A 27305-nucleotide genomic window follows, 5' to 3' on the forward strand; every position below is an offset into this window, starting at 1 on the left:
TGTGTATCTCAGCTTCATTTGGCAACAGAGGTCAAAGGTGTAAATTGTAGGCTGTCATCTCTATCCAGAGATTTGACCTGGATTACCAGATGAAGGAGGCCTGTATTATTCATCCTGACATGGAGCAGGCCAATACCACAGGATGTGGTTTATGTGTACAGCCAGTTATGTCTCTCCCACTAGGGGATGAGGTGTGCATCGGGTGAGCTGGATGACAGCCCTCTAACCTTCCAGAAAAATTATACTTTCAATCTGAGTTACAACTCCAAGCTTAAAAGAATTATTATGCAAAATTGATGAGGTCAATCCATTACTACAAAATGTTACAATCATTTTCTTCCTTTTTAAAGCCTTGTTTTTGATTGGCTAATTTGCTCATGCATGTGCAGAAGGGTTAAAATTAGTCTGAAACAAAGTGAAAAATTTAATTTTCAAAGCCAATTTGGAAACAAATTATGACTCAGTGGATGTATCTTGGTCTAATATTAATAACATTATTTATTTTGTCAATATTTCTTCATAAAAAGAAACTTCCATTGATTTTCACCTGACACCAATTTTTGACATTAGTGGAATATCCAAGATAGTGCATGTATTTTGTAATTTTTTTATCACTGGCAAACATATTCAAAGACAATCATCTCAATGTTCCCCCTTTCCCTAAGTATCTATCTGGCTTGAAGGACCAGCAACTCTAAAGAGTTTTGGGGGGTCCAGAACATTTAACTTCCAAACATTTACTGGTCCTCAAAATTTACTTTTCATAAACTTGTAAAAAGTTTCAACCACATCTTTGATTTTTTTTTGGCAAACCCAAAACCAGAGTTTTATTGGCATGGGGGGGGGGGGGCAGGTGTGAACCTGTAGGCTGAGGCAGCATGACATTTTTACTAACCAGACATTATGATTCAGTGTTCCTGGAAACTTTAAAACTTCCATGACTTTTCCAAAACTTTTCCATGGCTTGCCCATTTCACAAAACTCTAGGACCACAAAGGAGCATGGCTAGCCACATAATTTTTGAATAAAACTAAACGGAAATCATACGAGATATACTGTTAAGGGATCTTACGCTTGCTAATTAAATGAAGTTGTTTATCGATCATAAATGTGTCACGTTTGAGAAGAAGTATTTTTAATCAGTGCTCAACTCCCTATGAAATCAGCAGTTATCATTTTTTTCAACTCCACTGTCGGATATACCATGACATTTCAAAACTTTGCAAGGTTTTGAGAAATTTCATGACCTTTCAATGCCACTGAAATTAAGTTTTTTTAAATTCCAAAGTTTTCCAAGATTCCTAAACCCACAGGAATCCTGTATGAAGAAATTTTCAGTTCATCATTTTTACACTACTATGATCAATTAGGCATCTAGAGAGTGCAATTAGGCTTCTACAGAGTGCAATTAGACTTCTAGAAAGTGCAATTAGGCTTCTAGAAGAGTGCAATTAGGCTTCTAGAGGGTGCAATTAGGTTTCTAGAAGAGTGGAAGTAGGCTTCTAGAAGAGTGGAATTAGGCTTCTACAGAGTGCAAAAAACAGTCTGCAATGCAGCTATGTTATTTGTGACCATGCAAGATCATTTTTGTTTTCCCAAATCCCCTGCTAATGAATACCTTTGCTGAGTGCCAGTAGATCTGTGTAAAAAAAATTGCACATGGGTTCTGAAAACAACCATGAGAAACTTACCAGGCACCTTCTTGGCCCAGTCAATTATCAATCGAAGTTCCATGTAACCAAACTGCATCAGCTCGTTGATGCCCAATGATCTGACCACATCTGTATCGAATGAGCCTGGAAATAAATTTAACAGCATTTAAACAAGTGGATAAAACTTAATAATTATTAAATGCAGTTAAATTAATACAACTATCAGATTTCCTGTACATGTGTGTGTGTGTGTGTGTGTAAATGGATAGGTCATTTAAATAAATGATTTATCTCCCTTGAAATGGAGACTATTCAGCACCCTATCACTTCCTGGGATTATGCTGTCATCAATAACATTGATGGATAAAGGAATCTTCTCTGAAGCAAGTGAATTTTTGGGCATAAATTTACAAAACACATAAATAAAATTCTCCAAAACGTACGATAATACAATGTATGGTTAATGCAAATGATGCCCATAGTACATGTACCATAAGTAAAGTTAATAAATTTATGCTCTGTGATTAACATAAGCAACATCTGTTATCTGTTGTCGAAAAATCATCCAAATACATTTGGAAGAATATTTAATAAAATTCCCTAAACAAATATATTTACATATACCTATCTTGAATTTTAGGACCATATAATACCTAATGAAACTTTTCAAAGTATCAAAATTCCATACATCGAAAGAAAATGTTTAAAATGTCAAAATGAGTGAAAAATTCAATCACCTTTTTGAGCATGAATTCTTTGGACTGAATCTGACCATGAAATATCATTACAAATGATAAAATACTTTGAAATATCAACATTAATGACAAATAGGCACAAAATACTGGTGAAAAATTTAAGCATATTTGGACAAATTAAAAACTGAATGGAGGACTGAATAGCTACCTAAATGTATACTGATTTCACATTCCAACCATCTGCGACTCATTTAAATAAAATGTATTTAACGAAACATAAAAAAAATGTTCTAACTTAAATCACTGATCACTCTTTTCTTTAGTAGACACTCCTTAATACTGAGATAATATGTGCCCTCTCTCTCATTTTCTATCTCATAGTGTTGCCTTGTTTCTGCCTTTTTATTTATATTACAATGTGATGGCTGCTTATATAACTGAACTTTGATTATAATTAACTCATATCCCATCAATGTATAGCTTAAATATTTTTTCTTCTTCTCAATAATGTTGTTCAGATCTGTTCCATTAAGTAGCTTTATAATTTTTAAATAAACTTTAATCAAAATAGCTCTTAGTGACAAGTGAACAGAACAAATAAAACTCACTCACAAAATCCACCAAATTCTAATTTAACTTGTAGTGCTTTATCTTTTTCAGTCTTTTTAGCAACTTTTGATTTGAGAAGTTAACTGTCACAATATCCGAACCATGTATACACGATGTTGTCAATAGAACTTCACAAGAATTACTTGATCTTTGTGAAAAGGCTAGTTAATGGAAATTTATGCAGACAAGATGTTTTTACATTATAAAATCTAACTTTTGTAAACATAGGAAAGAAAAGTAATCCAAACCATGCCATGTGTTTTACGTCTTATGGAGAAACAGTATCTACTGATATACAGAACTAAAACAGTAAATGTCAAAACTTCAGTGGCTATTTTAGGTTTCATAACTGCTATTCTAAGAATGTGATAGATTGCAGGTATCTGGAGCAACTGTACCCAGAAGATGAGTTGCCAAGTGGGCCATAAGCGATGAGTGGACAGAAGAATTACAATCAAAGGGAGTAACCTAGTTTCCGCAAAGGACTATAGCACTACAGCACTATAAAGGTTACAAAGTGCTAATTCAAATTTAACTTCTGAAAAAAGTACTATAAAACATGTATTGTGGTCATACAAGAAAAAAGCCAGATGGTAAATAGGCTCAAATTCTTCAAAAGGTACATGTATATTTAAAAAATAATTCATTTTAATAATCCTAAATATATTAGGTCAATTTTTTTATATGAACTGCATTCCCTCAAAAAGCGGTACATCACCAAAATTCTTCAGAGTTCACACAAAAATATCATCCATTCTGCAGATCAGAGGTCAATAGATTTGACAATGATGTGTTCTACCATACATGGACTGGCATTATCCAATCGTAGATTTGATGTTCCATTGGTTCTTTGTAAAGTTTTCACGCAGACATTTTGACAAGTACATGTACACAGAACATATCAATGTATATATGTATATATAATATTCTTAAGTCACCATATGGAATCTTTCATATAAAAACTAGTGATTGCAGGAACTCCTCGAGTCTTATCTGCCCATTCATTACCATTTATACCAATGGACATCATAATGGACTTTCTTCTCTCAATTGTACAAGTAAATCATATTTCTGTGCAAGATTTTGCACACTTTCATTGTGGAAATGAAACATGCAAATATATAATTCATTTTTGAGAGGTTTGATGTAGTTCAAGGATTTGTTGTTGTTGTTGTAGGGTTTAACGCCATTTTTCAGCACACGACAGGCTATACATGGCGGCCAGTATTAATGGTGGAGGAAGAACCCGGGAAAACTCCAGAAAGAACCACCGACCCACAAAAAACTACTGGCAAGCTTTCTCACATGCTCACATTAGCCGAATCTGAGACTCGAACCCAGGCAGACAGGTGAGATGGCAGTGATCCACAACAGAAAGCGCTTTAGACCACTCTGCCACTCTGGGCCCCTTCAAGGATTTGAGTATGAATGAAATTTCTGCAGCAAAAATGACTTTTGCAGTGGTGAAAATAAAACATATGGGGTAGGAAATAACTAAGTCTGTTAATATAAAAAAAGAAAACTTTGGAGTAAATGCAACACTGAGTTTTTAGTTTTGCTTGCGAATAAGGACGAATATAAAGGTGGAATAAAATTAAGTTTCCAGTCATGTGGAACCTTGGCCTAGAGATGATATCATATTGTGTAGGATTTGGTGGATTACATTAGAGTTTGGTAGTATACTGAACAGTCAACTTCATTCAACCAAGATGTGATGGCTCATTTGCTTCAACACAGATGGAACAGGAAGTTCTAAATGCTCCCTGACATTCCATTCTACATGCTCCCCCAATAGTCCATTATTAATGTTCCCCGACAGTCCATTATAAATGCTTCCAGAAAGTCTATTATAAATGCTCTCAAACAGTCCATTCTAAATGCTCCTAATCATTCCATTCTAAATGCTCCCAGACAGTCTATTCTAAATGCTCTCAGACACTCCTTTCTAAATGCTCCCATACAGTACATTATACATGCTCCACGACAGTCCAGTCTAAATGCTCCTAGACAATCCATTCTAAATACTTCTCGATAGTCCATTCTAACTCACCGACAGTCCATTCAAAATGCTCCCAATCATTCCATTCTAAATGCTCCCAGACAGTCTATTCTAAATGCTCTCAGACACTCCTTTCTAAATGCTCCCATACAGTACATTTTACATGCTCCCTGATAGTCCAGTCTAAATGCTCCTAGACAATCCATTCTAAATACTTCTAGACAGTCCATTCTAACTCACTGACAGTCCATTCAAAATGCTCCCAATCATTCCATTCTAAATGCTCCCAGACAGTCTATTCTAAATGCTCTCAGACACTCCCTTCTAAATGCTCCCATACAGTACATTATACATGCTCCCTGACAGTCCAGTCCAAATGCTCCCAGACAATCCATTCTAAATACTTCTAGATAGTCCATTCTAAATGCTCTAAAACAGTCCATTCTAAATGCTCCCCAAAAAAGTCCAATCTAAATGCTCCCAGATAGTCCATTCTAAATGCTCTCAAACAGTCCATTGTAAATGATCCCAGATAGTCCATTCTATATGCTCCCAGACAGTCCATTCTAAATGCTCCCAGACAGTCCAATCTACATGCTCCTAGACAGTCCATTCTAACTCACTGACAGTCCATTCTAAATGCTCCCATACAGTCCATTATAAATGCTCTAAAACAGCCCATTCTAAATGCTCCTAGACAGTCTATATGCTATCAGACAGTCTGTTCTAAATGCTCCCAGTCCAAGTCCCTTACTGTGCTTTGGCTCAAGCATCTGCAGCTAATATTCGCAAGAAAATTTGCATACAAGGTCAAGTTTACCATGTAACAAATGCTTGTATTAACAGTAACACAACTATTAAACCCTGTCTTTATGACACTGTCTGCAAGATATCTGCAGTAAAGATTGTTTATGTGTGTGATTTGGATTTTTAACATATCTTTAACAATTTTCCAGTCATATAACTATGATGTCTGCAGTGTGGCAGTTTATAGTGATGTCAAGCACTGTCCTAACCAATCACATTATCCTGACACCAGGCCTACTAGTCCTAACAACCTAACAATAACCTCATAATGCTGAGCACCTAGCGAGGAACCTGCTAGTACCATTTTCATAACTCTTTGGTATGACACGGCTGGGGTTCGAATCTGCAACCTGCTGCATCCAAGGCAGGCACTCTAATGATTTAGCCACTGGAGTGCTCTCAATATAGAATTCGCAGGAATTCAAGACAAGACAATTTCTGTTATTTTTAACTGCAGAGTTTTGAAACCATCTCTGATATTCTTTGGCTACAAGATTTTCAAATTGGCCACTTTGGTGGCCATACTGGATATAAGATCAGTACTATTTTCATTCAGGACAAACTAGACATCATTTGAAGACTTTTGGTGAAAATCCCATGCCAACAGAACCATCCATTATGGTGTAGTAGCAACAAAATTTTAGATGGCCATCTTGGCAGCCACACTATATATATGATTGGCACCATTTGCATTGCCATATTGGAAGTCTTCTGGTGAAAACACAATGTTGATATAACCATCAATTCCAGAGTAATAGCAATAATAAGATTTTCAAGAAAGCTGCCATGGTGACCATACAGGATGTTGGATCAGCATTATTTTTGTTCAAGACCAACCACAAAACCGTAAGAAGTTAGGAAGAGTTGCAATAACAAGATTATCAAGATGGCTGCTATAGTTGAAATATTTGATATCAGATCAGAACCATTTTTATACAGGACCAACTGGATGTCAAATTAGATTTCTGGTGAAAAAAACATGTACATATGACTTTTTTCCATTCATCAAGAGTAGCATGAACAAGATTTTATGATGGCTGCCATGGTGGCCATATTGGATATCAGATCACCATCATTTTCGTTAAAGAAAAACCAGATATCATAATTAGTCTTTTGGTGAAAACCCTGTGTCAGAATTAATTCCATTTAGAAGGAGTAGTGATAACAAAAATTATCAAGATGGCTGCCAATCTGGCTAACATATTGTGTTGCAGATTAGTACTATTTTCATTTAGGACCAACCAGATACCATAAAATAAACCCAATGTCAATATGACTTTCCATCTAAGACAAGTAGTGATAGATCAGCACAATTTCAAATAAAACCAACTAGACACCATAAGAATTCTTCCCGTGATAACCCAATGTTGATACACCTTTCAGTTTAGGAGAAAGATTGACAACAATATTTTGAAGACAGCTGCCATGGTAACCCTACTGGATGTCAGATTGGCATGATTTTCCTACAGGGCCAACTGTAATTAGTCTTTGGGTGAAAACCCAATCTGATTAAAATTAGATCTCCACCATCCTAGGTGAAGATCTGACAGCAACTACTCAAGGGACATGTTCTGGTGATCTTTGAATTAGTCAATGGAAATGCAGCTTTCAAAAATCTGAAAACGAATCAAATTGTTAAGAACATACTGATGCACTTCAGCCACAATGTTTAGTTTGCCAAACACAAAGATATAAGACATCATCTGATTGGCTGATAAAATTAGCGATTATAATAATAATAATAATAATAATAAAGGTCACCAGAACATGACCCCTAAGCAATGACTGTCAGATCTACACCTAGGAGTGGAGATCTGATTTTAATCAGATTGGATGAAAAACCTATTTTAATATGACCTTCCATTTAGGAGAAGTAATCATTTTCATTTAGGACCATAAAAATATCATATTAAGTCTTCTGATAAAAACTCTCGGTTAACAACTTTCCATTCAAGAGTTACTGTAGTAGCTATAAAGACATTTTAAAATGGCTGCCTGGCAGTCTTATTGGATGACAGATCAGCACTGCATTCAATTAAGACCAACTAGATATCACAAGAAGTCTTTGAGTGAAAACCCCATGGTGATATGACCATCCATTCAGAAGGCATAGCTATAACAAGATTTTCAAAATGGATGCTGTGGTGACCATATTTGATGCCAGATAGGCACCATTTTCATTTCAAACCAAACAAACATGATAAGCAGTCTTGTGGTAAAAATCCCATGCTGATATGACCTTACATTCAGGAGAGATAGCAAAAAAATCATTTTAAGATGGTGCCATGGCAGCCATACTGGACATCAGATTAGCCATTTTCATTAGGACTAGTTAGACATCATAATAAATCAAAAGTTCATGCTGATATGACCATCCATTTAGATTAAGTAGTAATAACAAGATTTTCAAAATGGATGCTGACTGGTGACAATATTGGATGCCTGATAAGCACCATTTTCATTTAGGACCAGGTAGAGATCATAAAAAGTCTTTTAGGAAAAACCCAATGCTGATATGACTCAGAAGGAGTAGCTGTAACTCAATACAGTCAGTGTGGTGGCCATACTGGGTATTTCAGGAGGAATAGCTATAACTCAATACAGCCAATGTGGTGGCCATACTGGGTATTTCAGAAGAAGTAGCTATAACTCAATACAGCCAATGTGGTGGCCATATTGGGTATTTCAGGAAGAGTAGCTATAACTCAATACAGCCAATGTGGTGGCCATACTGGGTATTTCAGGTAGAGTAGCTATAACTCAATACAGCCAATGTGGTGGCCATATTGGGTATTTCAGGAAGAGTAGCTATAACTCAATACAGCCAATGTGGTGGCCATACTGGGTATTTCAGGTAGAGTAGCTATAACTCAATACAGCCAATGTGGTGGCCATACTGGGTATTTCAGGTAGAGTAGCTATAACTCAATACAGCCAATGTGGTGGCCATACTGGGTATTTCAGGAGGAATAGCTATAACTCAATACAGCCAATGTGGTGGCCATACTGGGTATTTCAGAAGGAGTAGCTATAACTCAATACAGCCAATGTGGTGGCCATACTGGGTATTTCAGAAGGAATAGCTATAACTCAATACAGTCAATGTGGTGACCATACTCAGTATTTCAGGAGGAATAGCTATAACTCAATACCGCCAATGTGGTGGCCATATTGGGTATTTCAGGTGGAGTAGCTATAACTCAATACAGTCAGTGTGGTGACCATACTGGGTATTTCAGAAGGAGTAGCTATAACTCAATACAGTCAGTGTGGTGGCCATACTGGGTATTTCAGGAGGAATAGCTATAACTCAATACAGCCAATGTGGTGGCCATACTGGGTATTTCAGAAGGAGTAGCTATAACTCAATACAGCCAATGTGGTGGCCATACTGGGTATTTCAGAGAAATAGCTATAACTCAATACAGCCAATGGGGTGGCCACACTGGGTATTTCAGGTGGAGTAGACTTATAACTCAATACAGCTAATGGGGTGGCCATATTGGGTATTTCAGAAGGAGTAGCTATAACTCAATACAGTCAGTGTGGTGGCCATACTGGGTATTTCAGGAGGAATAGCTATAACTCAATACAGTCAGTGTGGTGGCCATATTGGGTATTTCAGAAGGAGTAGCTATAACTCAATACAGCCAATGTGGTGGCCATACTGGGTATTTCAGAGAAATTGCTATAACTCAATACAGCCAATGTGGTGACCATACTGGATATTTCAGGTGGAGTAGAGTTATAACTCAATACAGCCAATGTGGTGGCCATACTGGGTATTTCAGCAGTACCATTTTCATTATTTAGGACAAAAAAAAATCCTTGGGATAAAGGAATGTATAAAGTTTCATGGTAATCATCCAAGTATCAATCACAGACTTGTGCTAACAGATGGATGACAACAGGCCATGATATAAGGTCGTCTGGTAAATGACCAATAGAGCTACAGAGACAGGACTACGGGTGACAAAAAAGAAGGTAGTCCCAATGGTGACATATGCAAACTGAACCTCTCGAAAACTTGGTGTGACAAGCATACTGATCAGACTGGGCCCTTCTGACAGCCTGTCTAGCCTTAAGTTGATGCCAAAGTAATGTGTTGTTACCTAGATCCTCTCCTCCACCAACATTGGACACAAGCCAAACCAGGTGTCTCCAATAGTGACCTCTTATGAAATGCAAGATGTTGCACTGGATCTAATATATCCTTGAACACATATGGGGTTTATGACAAAGTTCTGGGTGAGTTTACAATTAATGAGAAAAGATGCATAAACAAATACAAACTTACCTGGATTTGGAAATAAATCATTTTTAGGAAAATTAAATGGTTTAGCTGTCATTAACTCATCAACAAGCTTTCTGTGATTCTCAGCATAATCTGAAGTAAGGTCAGGCTCCGTGCAATCTGAACTACCTATTTCTGTGGCAACTTCTCCAAGTCTGAGTCGCTTGTGGCGGTGCTTCCCTCCTGGAGATCTGTCCTCTCTCACCGCTTCAAAAAATAAAGTTAAAAAATTTGCAGTTGGTAATCATTCAAATTGCTGACCACAACAAAAGACACAACTACAAAAATCGCTATGGTTACTTACATGACTTAACACCTGAAACTTCACTAAGCAGGTTTATGAAGTATTGTGTGAACACTATCAAGGTACACTATCTCCCAAATTTTATATCATTTTATTTGATTTTATGTAATTAATATCCTGATAAAAAGTGATAATAGCATGATTAATATGCATAGTCTCATGGACTGTTTTGTTTCAGTTCTTTTGTTTTGTTTTAATGACACTTTCAAAACATTACTGGATATTTCCTTTTACAAGGAAATCAATTATAGAAACCAGATGAGAAATAAGGTCTTAAGATCCAGACAGGCAACAGTTCAACCAATCATTATTACAGTACATGTTTAAAGTCTAATCAAAATCAGATTTTAAAAATATGGCTTCAAGAGTGGCAACAAACTCAACCCACCAGGTGTAGGATCACCTCATTAATATGCACGAGTCCCAAGCACTTTCAATGTTGACCATGTGATTGTTCTTCATATACAAATGTAGCTGCTGAAATAATATCATACTGTCATTTCTATGAAGTAATTTAGACTGCTCTAGTGGCCAAAGTATTTAGAGCCTCTGCCTCGGATGCATGAGGTCACAGGATTGAACTCTGAATGAGTCATATCAAAGACTTATAAAAATGGTACTAACATCTGCCTCGCTTGACGCTTAGCATTAAGAGGTTAGTGTTAGGACTGGTTGGCCTGGCATCAAGATAATGTGACTGGGTGGGACATCACAGTACATGTCTGTGGCATGATGTCCCAGTGCTAGACATCACCATTAACTGCCACACTGCTTACATCATAGCAATTGGACTAATACATTTTTTAAGCTATGTTAAAAATCCAAATCATACACACACACACACACACACATACTTTATGATGTAACAAAGTTTGTGTGCATGCATGCATAATCGATAACAATGTATTCATCATTAAACCAATTTCAAATATTACTAATCTCATTTATTGTATTTTCTTATGTTAAAGGAGTCTTCAAACTGGGATCGTGTAACAAAGATACCAAGGTCAATGGTGAATCTGTTTCAAGCAACGATGCTGATAAACTCAGTGTGTGGGGCCAAAGGTTCTGGACCAATGGGTTGTGGGACAGATTCTTGGGGAATCCTTCAGCAGGATGGAAGAAGTGGATCACACAAGGATGACTGTGACAAGCTCAAATTCTGCTTGGGCAAGCCCATGTTTGCAAGGTACTTGCCAATGTGCAAGAGAAAGAGATGAGGGAGAGAGGGGCCTGATCAGTTCAAAAAGTTTTGCACTCTGCTATCTTGCCTGTATGTACATAAATTTTCTTTTTTTGCTTCTATATTCATTCAAATACACAGTTGCCCCCTACCCCAATTTCTTTTATCAACAGAGCATTTATTTCAGCCTATATATTGACAATCTTTCATTTCCTTCTAGTCAATGTTATGGTCAGTCTTGCATTTTCTCATGCAAACATGAAAATGTGAATGCACTGTTTCAAGCCTGTTTATATGCTAGCATTTCAATTATATTAAACTATGATATTTATACATATCTGAGAATCGCCAACTTTTAAATCCAAACTGGACAGCATATGAACTCAAAATGTACCATGATTGCTGAATGAACAAAACTGTTATGTGAAAGATTCCTTTGATGCATGTTGCTGTTTTCAAGGTGACTAGGTGATAATGGTTAATTACACTGGTCAACAGTGAAATCATTACTGACTTGAAAAGGCCCTAATCTGTAGTATTTTGGTGTGCCGAACACGAATATAACCGTGAAAAATTTGTATTGGCTCTCGTTTTGAAGATATTCATATACCTCATTTTCTATGTTTCACTGTGTAAATTTCTCCAGTAGGACTGCAGCAACATCCGGAATAATGATGTAACATTGCATAATACCATCATGCTCACATCATCCACAGTTGATTGCATCATTTTCTGATGCAATGTAATACTAATGCCATGCGGCTGCTGAAGTAAGTTGACGTCAGCAGTGTACTATACATGTGTAGGCCTATTATACTAATGCCAGGCGGCTGCTGAAGCTGACGTAAGCAGTGTACTATATAAAGCCCAATCAGATAGGTTCAGCATTTAAAATATTTTAGACGTTGTGCGAGACAGTTCAAGCTACTGTTACATAAAACTTATTATTTTATCCATTTACGTACAATAAAGAACAGTAATGCCTCGAAAGTGTGTTAATACCGTGGACAATTTTTGCTATATTTGTGGGGAAGTGACATTTGCCAACCAGAAGAAAAGTATCAATTCTCAAGTGAAGAAGGCATATCATCTTTACTTCGGATGCAAGGTTGGTGACCAAGACAAGCCTTGAGCTCCGCATATATGCTGTGCTACATGTACAACACAGCTTTCACAGTGGTTGAATTGCAAAAGGTCATCAATGCCGTTTGCAGTCCCAATGGTGTGGAGAGAGCCAAGCAACCACCTAAATGACTGTTACTTCTGCTTGGTTCCTCCTCTTTCCGGCGGAATAACGAAGCGAAAGAAGTCGAGAATAGTCTACCCAAACATTCCGTCTGCATTGAGACCAGTTCCACATGGTGAGGGACTTCCTATTCCAGAACCTCCAGCAGAATATTCTCTTGATTCATCTGACGAAGACAAAGGTGAGTCGACCTGTTCTTCTCCTGGTCCATCAGCATGCAGTGATCCAGATTTTCACTGTGGTGCATCATCAACCCCACACAGAATAACACAGGAAGAACTAAATGACCTGATTCGTGATTTGGACTTATCAAAGAACAAGGCAGAATTGCTAGGATCAAGACTCCAACAATGGAATCTTCTAGAAGAAGATGTCACAATTACTGCATATCGAAAGCGCCACCAGCAATTGGAGCCTTTCTTCAGAAAGGAAAGTAATCTGATATTCTGTTCCGATATTGAGGGCCTCATGAATGCTTTAAAAATCACTCATGACCCACAAGAATGGAGACTATTTGTGGACTCTTCAAAACTGAGTCTCAAGGCTGTGCTTTTGCACAATGGAAACATTCTTCCATCTATTCCAGTAGCGTATGCTGTCCACATGAAAGAGACATACGATAACTTAAGGCAGCTACTGAATTCTATTGAGTATAACAAGTACAGCTGGCACCTCTGTGGTGATTTGAAGGTAGTTGCCCTTTTAATGGGACTGCAGCAAGGATATACAAAATACATGTGTTTCTTATGCGAGTGGGATAGCCGAGCAAGGGAAATGCACTACATGAGGAAGGAATGGACTCACAGGCAGAATGTAGCCATTGGAGAGAAGAATATCCAACACCCAGCTCTGGTTGAGGCTCAGAAAATCTTGCTACCACCCCTTCACATCAAACTAGGTTTGATGAAGAACTTCGTGAAAGCCATTGACCGGACTTTGCCAGCATTCCGATACCTGCATGAAAAATTCCCTCGACTCAGCGAAGCAAAGATTAAAGAGGGAGTTTTTGTGGGTCCTCAGATTCGAGAGCTTTTCAAAGATGACCGGTTCAACAACTTGCTGGAAGGTGACGCGAAACAAGCATGGAATGCTTTTCGCCTAGTTTCTACAAACTTCCTCGGAAATGTTAGGGCAGAAAACTATAAGGAACTAGTAGAAGACATGTTGATGAAGTATAAGAAACTTGGCTGCAATATGTCTCTAAAGATTCACTTCCTTCATTCCCATTTGGATTTCTTTCCTAGCAACTGTGGTATTGTTAGTGATGAACACGGCGAACGTTTTCATCAAGATATCGCAACAATGGAACAAAGATACCAGGGAAAATGGTCCACTACAATGCTGGCTGACTACTGCTAAACACTCCTCAGAGATGCTCCCGAACAGCTGTACAAGAGACAGGCGAAGAAATCTAAGATGTAGTCAATGACTTGATTTTTTATAGGTAGGCTATTACAGTTGACCTTTTACTATTGGAATGCATTTCGTTATGTAAACATTAATTTCTTGCAGATTACAAAAAAACTAGAGCCAATTTTGCAATTTGACTGTCATATTCGTGTTCAGCACATAAAAATTGATAAGAATTGACTAATTTTATTTCAGTAACATGACTTTTGTAAAAATTTGTTGTCCAGTGTTATATAACCCATGAGACTGATTGACAGGTGCATAGGAAATCAAAAGCACTAAACGCTAATGATTAGCCACCTGAAAATCTAACATGCATCAATAGTTTACACGATTATTACATGAGACTGATATGGAAAATAATTATAAGGATCAAAATAAGTGTCCTCAAATAGTTCTCAAAAGTCAGCTTGTCAAAGATTGTTTAGATGCATGTTGCCAAATTCAAGGTGAAAATTAAATGATGTGGAAGCAGAAGCACATACGTGTGTGGACATAACACTGCCCAGAAAACAAAAGCAAAGAGGGAATTGATTGACAATGAAATATTTCAGTGAGGGACTAGTTTTTAATTTGTTTTCTTACTGGATTTGATACTAAAATTTGCACAATCAGCTGAAATTTGGGGGAATCACTGATGAAGCAAAAGGTTATATAACAATTTGATTAAAGTGAAGTTCTGTTCTGTGGGGGATCAATATTCAGTTTAAGGTATTTTACGTAAACAATACTACCTCTTACAAATCTAGCCATTTCCAAACCCTGATCTGTCTATGCATTTATCTATTTTATACAGAGTGACATGTCCTTCTTTGTTCCTCTCACTATATCTACACCTCTGCATAGCTCCTTATTTACATATCCCTCTATATGTACTATTTACATAAGTCTTTTCCAATAACTTCAATTACTGGCCTTGTTTAAAGGTACAAACAAAAATAACAAGACAAAAAATCTATATCGTAAAACTAAAAATAACATTATTTCCTTAAAACAGTCCTATACTTATTTTACATTTTACTTCTGATATTTTGTTGTCATATTCTGGGGCAAGTTAAAATCCCATAAGGGCAAAATGAATTTTCCAGTCAGTTTGCCATGGGCAAGCAGACTTTTATTAAATTTGCAAAGCCCTGATAAATCCATAAATCAATGAAATCTGTTAATAAAATCTATGCTTTGGTCATATCCACTGAAAAACAATATAATTTTTTATTATTCTGTTGAAATGCCATGCTTTCATCGTATCCACTGAGAAAAATACGCCATTTTGTTATATTCATTACTAACCTTTGTACACATGAGTAGGAGAGGTTTTTCAGTTGTTTGTTTACTTTATAAGGTGTCAGTAAAGGTGTGAGATAAGTTATCACTGGCCGATTCAGGATGTCACAGACTGAGTATCACTGACTGATTCAAGGTGTCACAGACTGAGTTACATTGATTGATTCAAGGTGTCACAGATTGAGTCATCATTAATTTGTATTTATAAATCTACATCTGATTCACATATGCAACATTCACATAACAAAAATAGCCCAAGCCCTAACAACTCTTTCTTTATATAATAATGAAATACACAGAACATGGACCTGAAAGAAAAGCTAGACAGGTATGTACAGTCATAGATAACCAAAAGCTGAGGTGTGTGCCAAAAATATTATGAATTCCACATGTGAACATGCAGTTAGAAATTATGCTAGTCAAGAACCCCTCTACTGCAGGAAGATTCAGTCTCATGAACAGTATCAAAATTATCGAGTCTAATAAAAAAATGGTTGAAAGCTACACAAACATCAAATCGTCACTTCCGAACCAGGTGGTAAAAAGTGCATTGATAAAGCAATCAGTCTCTGAAACCAGGTGGTAAAGAGTGCATTGATAAAGCAATCAGTCTCTGAAACCAGGTGGTAAAGAGTGCATTGATAAAGCAATCAGTCTCTGAAACCAGGTGGTAAAGAGTGCATTGATAAAGCAATCAGTCTCTGAAACCAAGTGGTAAAGAGTGCATTGATAAAGCGATCAGTCTCTGAAACCAGGTGGTAAAGAGTGCATTGATAAAGCAATCAGTCTCTGAAACCAGGTGGTAAAGACTGCATTGATAAAGCAATCAGTCTCTGAAACCAGGTGGTAAAGAGTGAATTGATAAAGCAATCAGTCTCTGAAACCAGGTGGTAAAGAGTGCATTGATAAAGCAATCAGTCTCTGAAACCAGGTGGTAAAGAGTGCATTGATAAAGCAATCAGTCTCTGAAACCAGGTGGTAAAGAGTGCACTGATAAAGCAATCAGTCTCTGAAATGAGGTGGTAAAGAGTGCATTGATAAAGCAATCAGTCTCTGAAACCAGGTGGTAAAGAGTGCACTGATAAAGCAATCAGTCTCTGAAACCATGTGGTATAGAGTGCATTGATAAAGCAATCATTCCCTGAAACCAGGTGGTAAAGAGTGCACTGATAAAGCAATCAGTCTCTGAAACCTGGTGGTAAAGAGTGCATTGATAAAGCAATCAGTATCCGAAACCAGGTGGTAAAGAGTGCATTGATAAAGCAATCAGTCTCTGAAACCAGGACCCAGAGGAAACAATTCCTTTAACTGAAACAGAATCAAAATTTAAGTAAAACAAGATATTTTGCTTGAAAATGCTGAAAAGCATTAACTAATTTGGAACCAAGTACTGGATTGCATCAGGACCTGCAAAAAACATTACATGTATTCTGAATGAAAACATTCTTCTGTGGTAAGGGTGCTAACTAATAGAGATGCATTAAATCACCCAGTTTGGTGATTCTAGTATAAACAGATCAGATCAACTTAAAATACAATATGAACTAATTTAGTGAAGCATGAAATATAGGTCACAGTGATTTATGTCTATGATTTGGTTGTACTACTCACTAGGATGCACCTCCTCGACAACTTTTATGAATCTAGTTATAACAGTATACATCAACAGGGTGCGAAATCCTATCTGGTCATGAGCTGAAACATGAAAACTGAACCCAAGCCAGTAAAATGTGAATTGTAGGTCACATTGACATTCTTCTGTGGTATGAATGAGGTACTAATAGAGATGCATACAAACTAGTTTGATGACTCTTGCATCAACAGAGCTTGCAAAATTAACTTAAAGCACAAAATTTAACCAATGAGAGTAATGTGTGAAATCAGTCACAGTGACCTACTTTTCTTATGAGGGTATAGTACTCATCAAGATGCACCCCTTCAGTAAAATTTAGCCAAAAATGTACTATTAAAATAAATGTACATGTACATACGAAGTTCATCTCCTCAGCCCCCTTCCCACAGGAGTAAGTGCTATGAAACCCACTCCAAACTGCTGCTTAGGGCCTAGGAAGAAAGAATGGTTGACATTCAGTCAGGGTGTAAATATGTACATGGTTTCATCTGTGTAGATGCTTATGCCTGGGGCTTGTAAAATTGCTTGACTCTAATTTATAGAGGTGTACACAAAATTATAATTACAACTTGAGTGGATTGCTCCTCTATGAATATTTTGTATAAACTGTCGATCCAAGTAAGAAAAGAAGCAAGTTTTATCTTCAAATTTTACATGCTCATAAAACATGTACAGTGGGACCCCGCTATAGCACGCTCTGTTATAACGCTAATTTGAAATTAACACGGTCATGGCTTGGCTCCCGAAATTTTATAAACATGTATTTTTCTCGCACACACAAAAAAATTCTTTCTGAAAAGTACGGAGAAAAATAAAGTAAAAAGTTTATTATCATTTTGGGAGAAGAGATCACGCATGAATAATACAAGACGATCGTGAAGTGGCTCCTGAAATTTTATATGTATTTTTTCGTACACGTAAAAAGTTTATCTTCTTAAAAGTACTAAAAATAAAGTGTATAAGGTTTATTCTAGGATCACGAAGGGCTTCGCCAATGTTGCAAACTGTGATTTTATTTTCCTTATTGGCAGCAAAATATACCATCTGGTGAATTTTTTTTATTGGCGACATTGTTGGCTGTTTAAACTTGTATATACAACCATTGGTTTGGAGTGGAGAAATTCAGAGGCCCCATGAAAGGAAGCCTCAAACCTGATATAAAATACACTAAAATTTATCTACTGTTACATGAACAATTTCTTTGTCCATACTGACAAACCATCTTAATAGTGCATTGTTATATGATAATTGGCTTATCCTGACATCTAGCATTAGTACTATATGTTGTGAGATATCCATTTTTTTTTGTTGTTGTTGACATTTCTGGCAGCAAAGATCAACCGGACGAAGCATTATCTAGTAATCTATCTTTCGTCATATTTTCGGCCGCTCGCTAGTAATTAATATATTTACATAGACTGACATTTGTGTGTGGATGGTATGTAAAATTCCTCTTCTTTCCACTCAGAATTAAATCCTTCAGAAGACCCACTTGTTCTGTAATAATCCTTGTCATAATACTAGAAACCTGCGTCTCTATTGCCGCTGACCCTTTGTTAAATTGAGTGGAAGGCAGCATCACTCCGCAACCACCAAAAATTATCTTACTTGTTGGTTTATTCAATAGGCAGGGAGGAATTGAAACTACGATCAACCAAATGATGGCCAATTCCTTTTTTAAAAACGTATCCAGATAAAATAGTTTGCTGAAATTTCAAAGAAAACATTACCTTTGAAGCACCGACTGTTATGAAAACGTACTAAGCAAATGAAAAAAAACTCAGTCTCAATCATGCAATACAATTATTTGATGTTGCCACCACAATAAGAAATGGGCATTTGCTTGGGTCTCTAAAGCCAGCCTTCAGCGGTGACTTCAATAAAGCATGCATATTTCATCAAGAAAACCAGACTACAATCTTCAATAAAAACAAAAAACTTTTCTTCAAAGTCAGTACCAAACATAACTCATTCGGCCCCAGCACTGTTATCAGTATCTCTGCTGCTATGCCCCAGAAACACTAAGCTGTGTCTAGCTGCTTGTGCCCCAGAGTTTTTACCTGTTTGAAAAATTTTGTTAACATTGTGCACATGCATTCACTCTTACCTTAATTTCTCTTCTTATATCCAATTAAAATCCACAAAATTTTCACCACTTATAGCAAATGAATTTGTCTACACAGTGATGTATTTTATTTCCCTATTTGTCCAAGTCTTTCACATTTTATTTATACACTATTTACAAAATTATGTGCAATGTTTATCCACAAGAACTCTTATCATCATCGCTGTCAGCATCATCATCTTCAGATGATTCAATCTCAGAAACTTTTATGTCCGAATCTAAATCTTGCAAAATATCCAACTGCCAAAAATATATTTCCTCAGCTTGCTCAATATTTTCTAGATCAAACCCAAGAAACTCCTCATTTTTGCTCTCCTCAAAATCACTCTTACATCCACCATCATTTATGATTTTTTTAGAACAGAACACATGTAGTGAAACTGCTCTCAAACAGTAACCCTTGGCTTCTGAACAATTCAAATTTCCACAAATGAAAGTAAAATCATTTCTGATTGGTTTAATAGTTGTTTAGTTCTTGGGAAAAAAAACATTTCTAACCAATCAGAGACGCTGTATCTAACATACATTCATCACACCTGGAGATGGAATCGGCCATTGAATGCAGTAAACAATCCACGATTACAGGTGGGATCGGCCAATGAATGCAGAAACTGGATCACGCCTACAGTAGGGATCGGGGCCAAATGAGTTAAATAAAAGCAATGGAATCTGATCGATTTTTTCATTTTCCAACGCGACTGGAACACGTTTACTGTGCCATGAAAGTTTCCTTTTTGCAAGGAAAAGTTTATGCTTACGAATGCTACCAACAGCGGCTTAAAACGCAAACTAACTTTTACCGACTTGGGACGTACTGAAAAGTAAATGTGCTTCATCATTTATTACGTGATTGCGCTATGTTTATCCACTGAATTCAGACCTCTATGACCTATGACAAAATTACTGAATATTTTAAATCTGTGTGGATTTTTTTGATGGAATTACTTGTATTGTGGATTCAATGTATGTGATAAGATTCGCATGTGAGTACACGGTGATGACATTATTCATGCTATACATAAGACATGTATATATGAACACTATACACATATATCTACCAATCCATGGTTCTCTAAATAAAGTAAAACATTATACATGCCTTATCTTTTTTCACTACAGACGTATTTCCCATATAATATGAATCGACATAAGAACGTAACTGTGCCAATGAAGCACAAGTATTTTACCGCCCGCATTTATTACCTACCCCCCCCAAAAAAAATTTGTTGGGGTATATGCATTATTTTCTTCAGCTAACTGACTTGGTTGCATATAACACAGTTCTATGTCTTCCAACTACCATGTCATAGCAGGATCACACTGTAATGAGAATATTCTAATTATTTCTTCATTTATAAATTAAATATTTCTTCAGTAAAAAGCAACTACTGCCAACTATTTCTACAGCAGATAACTAAAGCACTTTTAATGTAACAACAATATTTAACCTCTCTGTCATTTAAGGAAATAAACTATAACAATTAACTGGCAGAGAACACATCTGGAACAAACACACCATCTGGGCTCAAATATAGCTTTATTTAAGTATCTGAATTTTTTGACAAGTAGAGAAAATAAACACTCACAAAATCCTATTTCTAATGGCAATTTATTTTACTTGTTACTAGTATTAACCTATATACAGTGTACAACAAAAGTCTGATTTGCAATGGGCATGGAAAAAATGGTACAAGCAATTCCAACCAAACAAATGCAATATAATGCAAATGACATGACAACAACAACAAAAATTCAGAAAATTAGCAAGTCCGATTCCTTGAAAGGAAGATCTTTCAAAGTCTCAGCCCTATCAAATATATAGGTCTTACACATAGTAGCAATCTAAAAATGTAATCTTCACATATAAGAAATATGCATCAAGGTCATTCATGCATCAAGGTCATTCATGCTTCAAGGTCATTCATGCTTCAAGGCCATTCATGCTTCAAGAATATAAACATCTAACAAATCATACTGCCCGTAAAATGCAACAGAATCAGTTTTAAGGTTTAGTTAGACCTATCTGAGAAAATGCTTTAAAAGTCTGTGACCCCTACTTGCAAAAAATGACCTTGAAAGAAAAATCCAAAAGCCAGATTTTCTACACACAATTATAATTAAAGACCATGACATATGAACTCTATATTCAGTAGGTTGTCATGTGGCCCTAAACCTATGTAAACTGGAAAAGATATAGGATTTTCAAAAAGTTTTAACAAATACTAAAAATATCATCTTCAACAATGTGTGTATCAATCAAAACGAACAATTAGAAATCAGCAAGAACATACCCACTGCTTAAAAGATAGTTAAAAACTTCTTTCCTTTTAAACAAAATTAATGCATTTCCTAAATTAGCATCAAGGTCAAATTTTGTCTGAAAGTTTTGTTGCAAGCTATTTGGTGATTTAATGTCAACATGGCACAGAACCAAACTAAGCAAGATCACACTGATTCAAGTTTGCATTTTTTTACCATGAGGCATGCACAAGGCTCATAAATAAATAGCCTCACCTGACTGAAATGGAACATAGTATTGACAACCACCACTTTAGGAAAATGTCAGGATAAAATGTGACTCAAATATCTCGGAGGGGACATCCTATAAAACTGCTAATAAAGCAAGTACCATCAACGACACAATATTGTATACTAAAACTGTCTTTAAAGATTACTGCTGTGAGAGACGAGCTGTCTCAAGAGACAAGCTCTCAATGCGCTGATTCATTAACTGCACAGTGTTAAGATCGGTTATGAGAGCTCTCCTGTCTGGAGAGACCATTATTTTTAGACAATAGGTACAGTCTTTCAATACATGTTCTATTCCAATGTAATAGATTTTACGTAAATTAAGATAATATCAGAGAAATATTTTTGTATTTGTTAATAAAATGGTTGAACTTGAAAGAGATAACCTATTTCTCCTTGAAAATATGATGGCTGTGCCCTAGTTCAGAATATATTATCATTCAGTAACATGTATGACCACATTATTACGCTACACACTGACTAGCTTTTCTAAATTTCACCTTGGGTAACACTGTGCATGTATTTTTGCTGAATTGGCATAAAGGCTTTTAATATTGATATGCTGAATCAGCATAATTAAAGGGCTTTTAATAATGATTTGATGTATTGACATATTTACAGGGTTTTTAATAATAATTTGTTGAATCGGAATACTTAAAGGGCTTTTAACAATGATTTGATGTATTGGCATACTTAAAGGGTTTTTAATAATAATTTGCTGAATCGGCATATTTAAAGGGTATTTAATAACAATTTGCTGAATCAGCATAATTAAAGGGTTTTTAATAATGATTTAATGTACTGGCATATTTACAGGGTTTTTAATAATAATTTGCTGAATCAGCATACTTAAAGGGCTTTTAATAATAATTTGCTGAATTGGCATATTTACAGGGTTTTTAATAATAATTTGCTGAATCAGCATACTTAAAGGGCTTTTAATAATGATCTGATGTATTGGCATACTTAAAGGGTCTGTAATAATTATTTGCTGAATCGGCATATTTAAAGGGTATTTAATACTGATTTGCTGAATCAGCAAAATTAAAGGGTTTTTAATAATGATTTAATGTATTGGCATACTTAAAGGGCTTTTAATAATAATTTGCTGAATCGGCATACTTAAAGGGCTTTTAATAATAATTTGCTTAATTGGCATATTTAAAGGGCTTTTAATAATAATTTGTTGAATCGACATATTTAAAGGGTATTTAATAATGATTTGCTGAATCAGCGTAATTAAAAGGTTTTTAATAATGATCTGCTTTATATCACTGGAAAACGTATCACTCGCAAAAAGATGCAAGAGCTTGAAATGTCAACTTGCTTTTTTCTGAGTGAACTCACTTTTCCGACTATGCAAGCATTAAATTTGACCCCTATACTATAAAACTTCCAGCACAGCATCCTGTACATGAAGCCTAGCCTGACAGCATTCTATACATGAGGCCTAGCCAGATAGTGTCCTATACACGAGGCTTAGCCAGATAGTGTCCTATACTTGAAGCCTAGCCAAATAATTTCCTATACATTAGGCATACCTATTTAGTGTCTTATACAGTGGAACCCCGCTATAACGCGATGATCGGGGTCCATAAAATCGGATCGCGTTAAAAGCGGGGTCGCATTAATGCGGGGTTTTACATTATTTAACTTTTTTTCCGAGAACATATACGTGTATACATGTACAATGATAAAAAGTCGGCTTATCATCAGATGAATATTAACTGGAATGCATTAATTAAGATATATTCAAAATAATCGATGGCTAATATATTTATAGGTTATTACTGTGCATTAAAAACATTTACTAATTTTTAATACAGATTGACCGATAATACCAGACTATCGCTATATCATGAATAGTGTATCAACACCGTATGCTACCGTGCAGTCGTGGCATGCAGTTCATCCATAATGGATGTAATTTCATTGAAAATCGTACAGATTTAAAATATTCAATAATTTTGTAATAGTCTGAATTCGTTGTGTAAAATATAGGATGAACAAAATATTGAAACCATTTACTTGCCGTCTGATATCGTACGGTCATTGGATGCAGCTATTCCCGGGTCTACATACGGTGTCTGTACAAATTTCATACCGCTAAAATTTTATCATATGCGACAACTGCAAGAATAATTAACAATCAACGCATGATTTCAGCGTGCAAATAACTTTTATTTCAGATTTTGTGAACATCAAAAGAAACATGTGAAAACTGCTAAATTAATCGTTGCGCAAAGTGCAAAGTCAGTGTGGTTCCAAATTTAAATTTCATCATTTCTTGAAAAATATATCCAATGACGTTTGCTTCTTTGCCGCGAACTGTTGGGTTCTAGCAAAGTCAAGAATGTTTCTTAATTGAAGGACTTTGACGCTGTCAACATCTTGTGTTTCCAGCCACCTTAAACTTGCTTCTAAATGTACTACTGCTTCAGACACTTTTGGTGGGGGAGTTGGGGTGCCATCGTCATCGTTATCATTATCGTCACTGGTTTCAGGTTCTGACTGTGCAGCTTCATTCTTCCTGCTGACATTTGTAACAATTTCGTCATCTGATATGTGTTCGTATATAGGGCAGATGTCATCTACTGAATACCAGTTTAGGATATCATGATGACTGTGCTCGTATTTTTTGAGTGCTTCTTCTGCTAAACGTACGTCGTCTTCAGTGAATCCTGTAAATTCAAGCTCATCGTCACTATCATTTTGTGTCGAGGGCGTAAAAGCTGGCCCAAGACCCTTTATCCAGCATCGTTCAGTGCAGCGTGCAGTGATAGCATCCCAGGCTTTACCTCCAAGGTGACATACTTCTTTTAAGTTGAGTAATGCCAATGATGTGTCGACGGATGCATTATTATCTGCTACCATTCCCTTTATCATTTCACGGCGATAATTTTGTTTAAATACGGAAATTATGCCTTGGTCAAGTGGCTGGATTTCTGACGTAGTGTTTTTCGGGAGGTACGAAACTTTGATCTTGCCATCACTGCTGACAAGATTTTCCACTGGGGGGTGGGCAGGGCAATTATCCAGCAGGAGGAGAGCTTTTTCCTCCAGCTTGAGTTTTCGTAAATGAGCCCGAACATCTGGAACGAATGTTTTGTGAAACCAGTCGTCAAATATGGAGTTATTCATCCAAGCATTCTTGCTGTTAGTGTACTGAAATGGAAGTGCCTTCATATTTACATGATGAAAACATCTGGGAGCTTTCGATTTTCCAATCATCAGAGGTCTGACTTTGTGGCTGCCAGACTTGTTAACACAAAATAAGAGAGTCACTCTGTCCTTCCTCTTCTTGAAACCTTCTCGTTTGTGACTGTCAGTCTTGGCTGCAAGGGTGCGATCGCGTAACATTTTATAACATAAACCAGTCTCATCGCAGTTGTAAACTTGGTCGGCTGTGTAGCAACTGTCCTCCAGCAACTTTTTAAGCCCAATCGGGTAGGAATTGGCAGCCTCTTTGTCAGTGGAGCGGATTTCCCCAGACACAAGAACTTGGCTGATAGCGTGCCTTTTCTTGAATCTGTCTAGCCAGCCATTACTCGCCTTAAATTTGGAATCATCTCCATTGATACGGCGATCAAATTTCTCTGCTTGGGCTTTCAGAATTGGGCCAGAAATTGGAACACCTTCTGAGCGAGCTTGTACAAACCATTGGTACAAAGCTGAATCTAGGACATTGTCATTAGCTAACTTAACCCTTTTACACTGTAAACCAGTTTCCTCTTCAAGAATGTTGGGTAGACTACGGAGCTTTCCTTCATCTGTTTTCCACCCTCGCAAAGTGGACTCGCTGATTCCTAGATTTCTGGCAAGCTGAGTTTGTTGTTTGCCCTTCTTTAGTTGATCTAGGGCATACAGTTTCTCTTTAGCAGAAAACGACTTGCGTTTTTGAACTTGCTTTTCCATAACAGGAAAATATTTTTTTATATAAGCAAACAACGTACACAGATAAAGCTCGATAACTAAGTAATGAAGGCCTGCAATGGTTACGAATCACTTTTTATATAAAACAAAATTAAGCTGAACGGATGTACAATTTCATACCCTTTTAATTTACAGATAATAAAGTGGATATTATTTACTTTCAACTGTTTGTTGTTTGATCACACCGCCAAGCACAGCATACATGTTGGCGGCTTTCGTCCTTTGATGTTTATTAAATTGTGCGACTCTTGTATCAACCACAGCTTTGTCTGCTGCTTGGCTGTGATTGCAGTTAAATAAGAAGCCCATGTCGGCTATTGTTTGAGCAACGACTGTATACAGAATTCATGGAAGACAATCACAAAGACGATTTACTGGCTTTACTCATGGATCCGTAATAAGTAACACTTCTGATAATGTTTACTTTGGCTTAACAATTCAAAAACCTAATGAAACCAGTTTTCTCTTCTAGAGTAGAATACGGAGCTTCACCACAACCTGTTCAAATTGATAAATTTCAGAAGCAAAGCGTTGTACACACTATTTCTCGTACGTTATATATATCGTATTATTTTAGAATTCATACACGATCACTTCTCCAAAATCACTTAAAGAACGTGGATAAATTGTTAAGTTCCGATCGTTTATTATTAAAAGTCATACGCGAATTCTTCCACCAAATTATAATAAACGTTTTACACACTATTTCTCGTACGTAAAACAAACATTTTCACAGTCCAATAAAAATACACGTAAATGAATTTCAAATTTCAGGAACCATGCCACGATCATATTATTTTAAAAGTCACAACTAATCTCATGCCCAAAATGAAGTTAATTTCTTGTTTTGTTTCTTTTTACTTTTCTCCAAATTTTTTTTTCCCCATGTGTGAATGAATATACGAAATTTCGGGAGCCATGCTACGACCGCGTTATATCCGAATTCGCGTTATGGCGGGGCGCGTTATAGCGGGGTTCCACTGTACATGAGGCCTAGCCAGATAGCGTCCTATACACGACTGATAACTGGTGGTTTTGTTCTATTTAAAAAGGTGTATTTAACATGTGTGCTTTCAATTTCTGCAGTTTGGCTGGTTTAAAATGTACAGCTATAAAGAAAAAAACTTTAATGATCAGAATTTTTTTAAACTGCACTACTTAGCATTAAAAACTAAGCTAAACTTAGGCTATTGCAAAAATTACTAGCTATAAGGCCTTATTAGACTCAAATAACTGATTCCACCATGAGGAAATGATTCAATAATTAATAATTGAAGCAGTACTTCAAAAATGTTACTTATGTGCCCCTACTTTGTGGTGATTCCCTTCATACATACTGCATACCGACCAATATATAACATACACTCTACTGCAAAACAGGGTAAATCTAGATCTGTGGCTGCATTACATGCCAGTAGATCAGGATATTCACTTCTTGCTTGAAAAGAACAATGGCAAAGAAAAAACTATATGGACCCTAATCTGCCAGAAAATTATTTAATGACAATTATGCAAGCAAGTTATTTAACAGCAAGTTTGTGACTGCTATTCGTGGTTTTATAAGAATTAAATGGAGATAGTTCTGGGTCTAGTCGTATTCAT

General features: G+C 36.4%; 1 protein-coding gene across 1 annotated transcript in view; it reads right to left on the reverse strand.

The window, feature by feature from the left end:
- Nucleotides 1-27305, reverse strand: part of LOC149793377 (retinoic acid receptor RXR-alpha-B-like) — a 52376-nt gene that overhangs the window by 16752 nt on the left and 8319 nt on the right. The window contains exons 3-4 of the mRNA XM_089967351.1: nucleotides 10060-10263; nucleotides 1692-1796 (exon numbers count right to left, since the gene is read on the reverse strand). Coding sequence (XP_089823477.1) covers nucleotides 1692-1796; nucleotides 10060-10263 — 309 coding nt within the window. The remainder of the gene's footprint in view (nucleotides 1-1691; nucleotides 1797-10059; nucleotides 10264-27305) is intronic.

The sequence above is a fragment of the Sinohyriopsis cumingii genome, chromosome 8 (genome assembly GCF_028554795.1).
Source record: "Sinohyriopsis cumingii isolate HCF-2022 chromosome 8, ASM2855479v2, whole genome shotgun sequence".
Classification (NCBI taxonomy): Eukaryota; Metazoa; Mollusca; class Bivalvia; order Unionida; family Unionidae; genus Sinohyriopsis; species Sinohyriopsis cumingii.